At 38.4% G+C, this 12,238-nt stretch overlaps 1 protein-coding gene across 1 annotated transcript in view; it reads left to right on the top strand.

Moving 5' to 3' along the window:
* The window catches only part of LOC134800796 (tubulin beta-1 chain-like), a 110,146-nt gene that overhangs the window by 95,415 nt on the left and 2,493 nt on the right, over positions 1 to 12,238 (top strand). Inside the window, exon 2 of the mRNA XM_063773350.1 lies at positions 6,070 to 6,139. Within this exon, the coding sequence (XP_063629420.1) occupies positions 6,083 to 6,139 (57 nt within the window). The 5' untranslated portion in view covers positions 6,070 to 6,082. The remainder of the gene's footprint in view (positions 1 to 6,069; positions 6,140 to 12,238) is intronic.

Raw genomic sequence — 12,238 nt, forward strand, 5'->3', positions numbered from 1 at the left:
CTGAAGCTAGCTAAAGTTTGGAGTTGTCTTGGCAATGGTAGGTAACGGTACAAATCGTTGACGATATCGTAGCTTGTATATAGTCGTGGATTCGCTGACAACGACCACTTTATCAATCAAGAGTGAAATGACAAAGAAAAAGAGATTTTAAACACGAATGTCAGGATTTTTATGGTGATTTCCGGAATTTTGTCAGGATAAATAAAGTTACGCTACGCTAAAGCTAGGTACGAGTAGATACATTACATATATACTTACCTACTTAAATGGCCACAACCCACACCTACTGCAGTGAAGATCTTGGCCTGCGGTGATTACAAAATAATGTACTTACAAGGGTGTGATGGTATCGCCATTACGGTAACGACCACTTTGAGGAAGTGGCGTCTAATGGATTCTCGCTACAGGGTGGCCAGTGTAGCAAACATACGGCCCGATTCGAACTTTAAGTCACTTTAAGCATATGTAGTCTGTGCTTTAAGATACGTCAAATATAACGTCTAGATACGATATGGATTAGATATGTCAAAGTGACGTTTTTGTTTGAAGAGACGACGAGACGTAACTTTTGACACTGACATATCTAGACGTAATTTTGACGTAAGTACCTATCTTAAAGTTCCTATCGAATCGGGCCGATAGTTGTTAAATTTAGCAACTTTTGAAAACAATCTGTTATTCCACTATTCGATCTAGCAATGTTTTAAGTAAAGTTGGTCAAGCCGAACTTGTCAGTAGAAAAAGGCGGCAAATTTGAATAATGTAGGCGCGAAGGGATATCGTGTCATAGAAAATTTGAATTTCGCGCCTTTTTCTACTGACAAGATTTGCTTGACCATCTATACCTACTTATATACTTTTTATTTTTTAATAGCATCCAAATTTTCATCAACCATTTTAGCTACTTTTAGGCTAAAATTTAAGTTGGTAAATTATAGTAGGTAGCTAGGTAGTAGGTAGAGTAGGTACCTCTCGCTAGATATCTCGTTTGGAGCGGAGTGAAGTTAGGCACATTATTAGGCCATAAAGATAAGGGGCCCACTGATTAACAGTCCGCCGGACGGTATCGGCCTGTCAGTTGTTCGGAGCTGTCAAATTTTTGTTCTAACTGACAGGCCGATATCGTCCGGCGGCCTGTTAGTCAGTGGTCGGCTTAATCACTCAAAAGTAAGTGAAGTTTACTCTGACACCTCAGGGTAGAGACACAGAGGACCTACCGCGAAAACCGAAATTCGCATATTGCGGGGATATTTCTCTTTTACCAGGGGTGCGAAACTCCTGACTTCGGTCAAACTCGGCTCCTCTCTGCTCAGCATTGCTCCGAGCAATTATTAGGGTTGGCACCACTTGACTTCCTTTTGCGTGCACGACCACAGATAAGATAATCACTTGATTTTTGACAACCCTAAATAGCCGAAAGGGTTAGTGCCATATATTAGAAAGGGACAGCATGATTCGACCTTGAACCGCTGTCAAACTTCGTTTTTGTAGGAAGTTTCCTTTCTGTACGGTAGTACTATTAATTATTCTGTGCTTTTACTCCAGAAGACGTAATTATAATGACAGAGAAAGATGCCCGTAATTTGCGAACATCGATTTTCAAAACTAATCATTTTGGAAAACGGGTAGGTACCTACTGGTATTGTTAAACGCTGAAAATCAAACCTGAAAAAATATTTAAATGGGTCCTATACAAATAAAACTTTTGTTATTTATTTGATTGGAGCAAATACTATAATTAACTGTGTAAGAATGACATCACACCTTAGTCTGAGTCAGCCAAACCAAACAAATAGAAACATATTAAGTATTGTGTACGGATTCTACGGTAGCGTAGAAAATGTGATGGATTATTCATTGTAAAAGACTTTGTAGGTACCGAAGTACTTATCGAACGAGCGAGCGAAGCGAACGAAGTTCTTACATTCGACTTGGGACACGCGGCTGGCTAGGGGCACGTCCCGGCATTTCGATGTTTTTAAGCTGAACTATCAGAGGATAGTTTGATACTCAAGAACTTAAGTAAATTTGTTCTAATTTAAATGAAATTGGGTAAACGTATAGTTGAGGGCATTATATTTTAGTCATTAAATTATGAACAGGCTCGATCAAGGGGTTATTGAGCTAGAAGAGCTTAGAAGGCTAAAAAGCTATTTGTGAGGGGTCTTGCTATTCTGGTCATCTTTTTGCAAGAAAATATGGTCGAGTTTGGTATCAAATGAAAGTGCTCGGTTTACACATTTTATTTATTTTAGGTCGTATAGTAGAAACAATTTCTTCATAAGTTAGAAACGTGCATGTGATACCCTTAATATAGCAACATCCATAGACTACGAAAATCACTTAGCGTTGCTTGTTAGTGTCCATACGGTGGCCAAAATCGAGATAAAAACTGTCTAAAAATTGAATTTAGCAAGTAGCAAGTACCAGGGCCTCATGAGTTACGAGAAGGACGTGTTGTTGACCAACCCTACGAGTATGAAGGTATCGCGGCTGCTCGCTTATCTTAAGGGCCCTGTACATATTTCGAAAATGATGACCATTTTGGATTCCAAGATGGCGGCCATGCAGCATGTCATAAAAGTCGTCATGGATGTCGTTTATAGGTTTTAGGGGGAGCAGATTTCGAAAATAATGACTATTTTGGATTCCAAGATGGCGGCCATGCAGTATGTCATAAAAGTCGTCATGGATGTCGTTTTATAGGTTTTAGGGGGGCGCAGATTTCGAAAATGATGACCATTTTGGAATCCAAATAAAAGTCGTCATGGATGTCGTTTTATAGGTTTTAGGGGGCGCAAGTTTCGAAAATGATGATCTTTTTGGAATCTAAGATGGCGGCCATGCAAAATGTCATAAAAGTCGTCATGGATGTCGTTTTATAGGTTTAGGGGGCGCAGATTTCGAAAATGATGACCATTTTGGAATCCAAAATGGCTGCCATGCAGTATGTCATAAAATTCGTCATGGATGTCGTTTTATAGGTTTTAGGGGGCGCAGATTTCGAAAATGATGACTATTTTGGAATCCAAGATGGCGGCCACGCATAATGTCATAAAAGTCGTCATGGATGTCGTTTTATAGGTTTTAGGGGGCGCAGATTTCGAAAATGATGATCATTTTGGAATCCAAGATGGCGGCCATGCAAAATGTCATAAAAGTCGTCATGGATGTCGTTTTATAGGTTTAGGGGGCGCAGATTTCGAAAACGATGACCATTTTGGAATCCAAAATGGCTGCCATGCAGTATGTCATAAAAGTCGCCATGGATGTCGTTATATAGGTTTTAGGGGGCGAGATTTTGAAAATAATGACCGTGACCTGTGCATGGCCGCCATTTTGGAATCCAAAATGGTCATCATTTTTGAAATCTGCACAGTGCACACCTGTTTTAAATAAGTTATAGATGCTTCCTAGTAAGTCAACAACATCTATATCTTAAAGTACTATCGAAATGTACTTTTGATAGTAGTAGTAAGAAATGTAATCTGAAAAGAATCAAGTAATGCATTCCTGTAATGAGGAATCGACATTGATTCCAATTACTAGTATATAATTGTAATATTGAAAATTGATTCCTGATTCCTCAAATGGCACTGTACTTAGTAATTCAGTATTGTTAGATTACAAAGTAATCAGGGAATTGGTAATCAGATTACAAAGTCATTTCAAGTAATCGTGGAATCAGGAATCAATTACGAAATGCCCATCTCTGCGCTAAGTCGCGCTGCATTCAATTGATCTTTTTGGCGAACCGCGAGTTCTCCGTTCGGGGCGAACTACTAGTATAATTTGAAATCAATCGGATAGGTTGTCCATCGCAGTCCAACGCGGCAACGCAGCGAGCGTGATGAGCACCTTTGCGCCGGGGGCAGCCCGGGACGGGCTTCAGTAGGCTTTTTTTTTTTAATACTTATTTAGTTTATACTTATATTTAAGTTTAGTTTTATGTTTAGTTTATGTATTATTTTAATTATGAAATAAATTTGTTCCTATCGGATAGGTTATTCTCTAAATCTTTTTTATATTTAATTTAGTGTTTTGTATTTTTTTTCTTAGTTAGTATCAAAATATACCTACCTACGAGTAAAAATAGACTTTAGGTACCTACCTACACTACGTTCTATTAAATTATTTACCTTATACATTTTGGTATAATTAGGTAAGTACGTTGGTTCAAAAGTTTATTTTTTCAAGTTGTTTACAAAGTTATTAAAGAGTTATAAGTGTATTAATGAGTGAAGTAGATCAGGCATTCCGTGGAGTTCGTCAGAACCGCTGCAAGTAGCACACGCTTATATATGGACATAGGTAACTCGTATTAGCTACTTGTTTCTGCGAATATGAACCTTGACATACTTGACATTCGTTATTTTCCTTACTTATAGTCATTATTTATTTTAACTATTTGTTTATACTGTTCGCTATTCAATATTTTTATAACTTTTAACCCATCGGTACCTACATATTACAAAATATCTTATATTTTGAAGTGAGTATGAGTATCCTAATATCCCTTGATGACACCACGCTAGACCGGGCTGCGCCTGGGCCGAGGCGTCCGACATGTCATTCTCTATGACGGCTCCATAGAAAACGAAGCGCCGGAAGCTCCGGGCCGGCCCCGGCCCGGACCCGGGTCGGTCTAGCGTGAGAGATCCTTAACTGCGTAAGTGTTGGGCGCAATGACAACACTTCACAATCTAATTTGTAGAGCCAATAGAGGGGTCCATAATATTTGACTTTAGGTGTAAAGTTTCTAAATTACTTATGTCATAGTTATTGAAGTTCTATGATGTAATTATACCTAGTACCGTAGGTCCATCAGACAGTCTGGCACATATGATAGGTACCTACTTAATTGTATTGGGGTTGGCAACCGTTAAAGATTAGCATAAAATTCCATAAAAAAATATTGACGCAATTCTAGGGATTGACAGGGCAAGCTATGCTGGCGCCATCTGCTAAATACTTCGACCGGCCAACCCCATTGTTTATATATGTCTTCAATATTCTGATAATGCGACAGAAGATGTATGAAACGGCCAAGCCATAGCTTTTAAACCTTAGTAAAGTCAATAGGTATATAGATACATAATGTTATTCAAGAGATATATATGCCTACAGTACATGTTTTATTGACATTGGAAACAATATGAATCAACCAATTTCACGGCCGTCGCGTCGGGTGTCTACTGTCTCCGGTTTTGACTGATGTTGGCGGAGCGGATACATAGATGGAGTGCACTAATTATTTTCCTTCGTTTAATTACCAATTATATGCATAACCATAATTAATTGCCAATAAATGAAAAAATATTGCCCCAAAAGAGTCTAAACCAATCGCTATAAGTTTCTGATTTTGACAACGTAGTAGAGTTAGAATCATGTTTGACCAGTCCAGTTCCCCTGAGGGAAAGATAACGAATAACGATCGATGACAGGCTGACAGCATACATACTTAGGTACATCTTAGGTATAGGTACCTACTAACCTACCCAACCATTATACGAGTAACATATATATATATATGTGCCTAAATTGTAATGAATGTAAGTAGGTAATTCTAATTTAGAAATGGCCTCATACTTGTTAGGTTAGCGTTAGCACGTTAGGCGTTAGTCAAACATTCCCTACGCTACGACTCCCTCATGATTCAGTTAGGGGTTGGACTGCCGTCGAAAATCAAGACGAATGGTCCAACTAAATATACACGAATGATCCCATCCAATAAGAACCACGACAAAAAACTAAACACTCAATATCACACTCGACCACAATACCAGCTACTTAACTGTATTCCAATAAAACAAACGGAACAATAAAACATCATATCCATATATAGAAAAGCAGAATCTCTCCATTTCGGGGCTACCAGCTGGCTAAGCAATGTGAAGTTAGCAGAGCTAAGATGGCTGCCGCGCCAGCCAATCACAGCGCGCCGTTCAGACGCGGCGCGGAGGCGAAACTGGCCTCAAAAAACCCCACTGAGCCTGACGACTGATCAAATCATCGAGCAGTGCGCCGCGAGAGTCGCGTCTAGTGTTAGTTAATTTATTCAATTTAAAAAAAAACATTAAATATGAGGGAAATCGTGCATCTCCAAGCCGGCCAATGCGGCAACCAGATTGGAGCTAAGGTAATTCACATATCTTTACCAATTTACGTTTATAATGGAATTAACGGATCTTGGATTTACATACAATTAAAATTCTAAGTTCTTTAGTTGTGAGTTCTCATGTGAAAGCGAAAAGGTTTTTGTGAGGAAATGGTGGGAACTCTTGCATACTTCCGTTCGAGTGAGTCAAATTAGGACAGTTCGAAAATTGAATTTTCGCGTATACGCACGCGCGGCTAGGGTTGTCACACCCTTTTGCGCATGTCCAGATTTTTTCCTTTTTTTGTTGCGTGAATATTAAAATTGCTTATCTTTTACATAGTTTTATATCAGTGCAATACGAGTCAATTGCTTTACTCTTTAGAGCTTTACTAAAAACGTAAAATGTACAAGGGGTATATATATGATTTTCTCGCAACTTTGTTTTCCAAAGGTATTCAAAGTTGTAGGTGTTCCTACTTAATTTATCTTAACATTGAACTTTAGCATAAAGTTGTTAAGTTGTTATTATAGCCAGGGATCGGATACCGGTATTTTTTGTATGGAAAAGAAAACGGTATTTTTTCGTTCTTTGTCAGTTATTTCATTTCTAATTGGGCAATCTAATAATACGAAGTCGTTACCTAAATACACAACTGAGTCCTACATTTTGAGTAGGTACTTATAAAATGATTCGAAAAATATGGTTATTTCAAAGTTTTTGCGCAAAACCGGTTCCGATCCCTGATTATAAGTTTTAAGTAGCTAGTTAATAACAATAATATATTTTTTGTTTACGACATATTTAGACAGGTACCAAGAATTAACAAAGTGACTAATTCAACACAGCAATACTTCGATTATAATTATAATTCCAAAACGAGCCATGACTCAACGGTTGACGTGTTCTATATCGCGCGCGAGAGAAAAAAAACAACGATACACGGCGGATTGAGATAACACATTTAATTTAATGACATAACATAGTCGTAAAAAGTAAACCAGTTTCGGTATCTCGAACCAATAATGACTTGAATGTAGATGCCTACATTGTACTTACCGTATTTTTTATTGTAAGAAAGTTGAAGTAATATCATAAATTTAAAGTGATGGCAACTCGATTGTGACACTGCTGGAAATGCAGGGGTCCGTAAGCTGTAGTGTCAACTCAGATGGACTGTATGCTTATTTACAACCGTGGTAGTACGATAAAATACCGTCACGTTGGAGTATTTGGAAGTCATGGAACATTTTGTAACTATTAGAAGTATTAGAACCAAAATGCCATGGGACGAAAACTCTTTTGTTATTATTGCGATACCATAATAGTTATGTTTTAAAAGGGGGCAATGTTGTTGTTTTACTGCTCGTGCTAATATTGTTACTTAACTGAACAAGCGAGAGATTCCAAAATAGAACCACGAGCGCAGCGAGTGGTTCGAAAACTGGAATCTATTAGCTAGAGCAATGCAGGTCCTTCTTAATATTAATATAAAAGGTTTTGGTTGCACGTTTTATGTGTAACGCTTATCCCAATAAGGCCTAGTTTACCCTCTGGGTTGGAAGGTCAGATGGCAGATCGCTTTCGTAAAAACTAGTGCCTAATAAGTCAAATCATGGGATTAGTTGTCAAGCGGACCCCAGGCCGAGCCGGACAGGATGAGCCGTGGCAAAATGCCGGGACGCGAGGAAGATGATGATGAACGCTACATTTTGAAGTAATTGTATCATTTTTGTAGCATTTTTCTCTCTGAATATGTAGGTAATTATAACTATTATAAGCAAAGCGCCAGTGCTTAAGAGATGACATGGAAATGAGCTCAAGTGCGGCCATTAGACTCAAACATCATTATAATTTCACAAACGGCTGTTTCTACTCTGTTTGTTTTAAGTGTGTTGCTTTTGTCTTTCTTGTGAATAATTGAGTAGATTTAAGAAGTCTACAAATTAGATTGTACCCTATGTTTTTTGTTGACCTGCTCGCCTATTATGGATGGTTTTATCCACGAGATAAAATAACTGTCACTTTTTAACACCGTGGGATAGAAAGTGACGGACACCGTTTTCTCACGCTGTCACGTAGACAAGAACGACCATCATATCCGTACGGGCCTTAAATATTTGCTTACCATGTTATGGCAATAGAGTAGTTAGAAAATGGACCCCTCCATCTTAATAAACAACTTCCCGAGTCGTCGTGATAATTTTTTTAAAACGCACATTTTCTTCAAACAAATAAAACTCACATCACAACACTCATCAGTAGTGGGCATGGTAGGTACTCGATTTCCACTAGCTTACGTTTTGAGATAGTTCAAAGAAAACCAAAGCCAAATTGGCTCCGGATTACCTACAAATGTTTTTGATGCGACGTCACTGCATTCTACACATTGTTTCTACAATATAGGTCACCAGCTTCATGCTGGCTAAGTGTTAATTGTTTCAATTGCACACAATTATCGGCTTTCGAGCCCGGGTGAAACCCGGCGCCGGTGCAAGAACCATGCGATTTGCTTACCGGCCATTGGTTGATATCGATCTGCTAATTTACAAATTTCTCTTCGCTACAACAGATTAATTGCTAGGAAATTGTATTCGATGATTTTTAGAGCGTTATATTCAAAGTAGCAAAGTTAGAAGACCAAGCTAACTCTGCAATCTGGACAGACTTTGCCAAAAACTACAAATTACTATGAAAATATGACATTCATAATGGCACTCAAATACTTTGTCACGCCAAACTCGGTGCAGAATTAGCTTAGACGAACTCTAAACAAACTTGCTACGTTGCCGAGTCAAAATGTATAATTATGGATTGACATATAAGATTGAAAGAGCTTGGCAACTTAGAAATAATGACATGGTAAAATACGGCTACTAACCGGAAGTAACAACAAGAGGACTTTGTAGTAAAAGTCTTTATATTGTTACACTTCCGGCAGAGTTGATTCAATAAATTGGCTTCTATTGCTAACTCAGAATCTGTTAGCTTGTAGGTTGTAGGTATTATATAGGTACCTAGTTGTCAATCATGTATTATAATTAGTAGATATATGTAGTATATGTACATAATTATCTACATAATTTTATTATCTGATTTGCATTTCCGCTGCATAAGCAATGCATCATCACGTACAACTCCTGCGAGTAACTTGATTTCAATCTAAGCAAAGAGACATTAACCATTAAGTTGATTTATCACATTAGGAAGACCGTATGTGTAATCAATTTCAATTGAGGATTGAGGACGACTTTATAACGATTTATTAAATTTACTTTAACGAGCCCTACCCACTCATCTTTCGCAAGAATATAAAACTTAAATGTCACTTAAGGGCATTGTAATTTATGTCTGTAGAGGTCAGTAGAGATTCAATTCGAGAACAGCCGTAGCTGAAATGACACGTTTTATTGACTAGTAAAAGGAATCGCCGGAATGATATGTGAATGAAAATTGTCGTGATGAATTTCATACATTATTTAAAATTCGATTGGCGTTCTCACTACTTGACTAGGCTGAAATGTATACTACCAAATTCAAACGGCAAAAGGAAGACGTACCTGTTTTTACAAAGTCATTCTACACGACACGAGTAGTATAATATAAAAGAGAAACCGTTTTTGAATGGCGGTAACGGGTCAATCAATAAGCTGGTACGGATTGAATGTTATCCGCATTTGTATTTCGTTGCGTTACGGTACAATGGTGGATTTAAATTTTATTGCCCTTAATTGAACGTTACTTTGATGTTGTATTTAAAGTCAAGGCTGGCACAAATTCTTCTGCATGGCTTTAAACCAATCTAAAGCTAAATTCAGTGCATTCAACATTAAGCACTCTTCTTCTTCCTCGCGTTATCCCGGCATTTTGCCACGACTCATGGGAGCTTGGGGTCCGCTTGACAACTAATCCCAAAGCGACTGTCATCTGACCTTACAACCCAGAGGGGAAACTAGGCGTCATTACGATTAGTCCGGTTTCCTCACGATGTTTTCCTTCATCGGAAAGCTACTGGTAAATATCAAATGATATTTCGTACATAAGTTCCGAAAATTACCGCCCGCCCGCCGCCGCGCCGTTTGAGCCCGCGAACTCCGCAACATTAAGCACTATGGATCTTCAATATTCAATGGTTAGTATTGTTACTTATGGAAAAGTAACAACTTTTCTTTTTTTTACTACTCCTCTGACATCAGTTACGTTTATGTGTGAAAGATAAATTTACAATAGACACAACGCCTGAACCTCACTCATTGTTTTCAAACTCGTATGAATAATGAATAAAATTAAAGAAAGCTTTCTCATGAATATTCTTTGCGTAGACTATGCGTTCACTTTACTAATAAGAAGATCGTGAATCAGTAATCATGAGACGCCTTGGAATCTCTTCGCAGAAAGATGGTAGTTGCATTCAATTAACACCTACAATACAAGCTGTGTCAGTACTTTTCTGTTTACGTAATACTTACTATTAGTAACATGAGTAAGGCCTTGTTCAACTATAGTACAATCAAGTGTACAAATATGGGTGCACAAATCATCTCAAAAATATGTCCCATAGCTCTTATGTCAGCGAATCACGAACTATGGGACATATTTTTGACTAGGTAATTTGTCTACACTACACCCATATTTTTACACTTGACTGTACCTAGTTTAACTTTAGTTTCGCAAATAAAACCTAAATTAAATAGGAGTATTATCGTGGGGCGACACTCCTCTTTTCGGGTATTCTCGGCTTCGTTCGGCTCAGCATTGCTCCGAAAATTATTAGGGTTGGCACATCTTGACTTCCCTTTGCGTGTACGACCACAGATAAGATATTGACTTGAATTTAATAATTTTGACCACCATAAATAAGAAACGGACAGCAAGGCTCGTCCCTGAATCGCTGACAAACTTCGGTTTTGTAGGAAGTTTCTTTTCTGCACGGTAGTACTACCTAATACTTATTCAGGACTAGTAGGTACCTAGTTTAACTTAGTTTTCAAATAAAACCTAAAAAAATACGAGTATTAGTGACAATGGGTTGAGATTTCAGTGATTTTAATACAGAACAAAGCGGTCTGCGTATGAGGTCACGGACAATTTGATGCCATGATTGCTGATGGAAACAATAGTGGAACATGATGATTCGAGCGGCTTTTGTACTCCGCCGAGCACAATATTTGACGCTGATTTGTTAGAACCAGTTTGATATGATGTCTGACTACTTTAGAATGTTTTAGAACCGTTTTGATTTCGCGTAGTCAGATGTAAGTTGTTTTATTTCACGCTAGCGACCGCACGGCGGTAGCGGCTTCGCACGGCTTTGCACTACTAGTGCAAAGTGCAACCATTTATTTACTCGTACATAAAACCTTAACAAATTTTACATCTATCTCTCATCATCTATCTATTGATAGGTGAAAACCGCATGAAAATCCGTTCAGTAGTTTTTGAGTTAATCGCGAGCACACAAACAGACAGACGTGGCGGGGGGACTTTGTTTTATAATATGTGCTTCAATAAGTGTTTTCTCACAAGAATCTTCGGTGTCTTATCAGCTATCCGGTTTAGACGCAAGTTAAGGCTAGATAGCGACGAGCGTTGAACTCGCGGCCGATGACCAGAGCGTATAAATAGCCATCGACCGCCATAACGCAGAGTACACTCCAAATGCACTTACATCGCTTAGTATTTTTGTCTCGAGAGCCCGATCCGTATTCAATCGGGGCATGAATTATTCAGTCTCATATTTAGCGGTTGTGGCTATGCTATTGTCGTAGGCAGGTGGCATAAAACACCTATTGTGCACTAGTCTTAGCCGCGGTTTCCCTCGCAAGTGGCGCGCCGTTCACATGCCGCTTTCATCATACCTTCTCTTATCTAGTTACGACTAAGAAAGCAGCCTTTCGCGCTATCGACCAGCCTTTCACTTTTTGTTGTTATTAAAAATCATCAGTCATGTTTTGAAAGTCGATATTTTTACATGTCGCCGTAATTACCGCAATTTCAGACGACGTAATTGTATTCTTAAAAGGCATATTATAACTGTCTAAGGACTTTAAAAGATGCCGTTTCATTTCTCGGTTTAATGGCAATTTAAATCTTATTTATTCATCGAATTATAGCCCTGAACCAAAAAGTCAGCCTCCGCA

This window comes from Cydia splendana, chromosome 20, assembly GCF_910591565.1.
Source record: "Cydia splendana chromosome 20, ilCydSple1.2, whole genome shotgun sequence".
NCBI lineage: Eukaryota > Metazoa > Arthropoda > Insecta > Lepidoptera > Tortricidae > Cydia > Cydia splendana.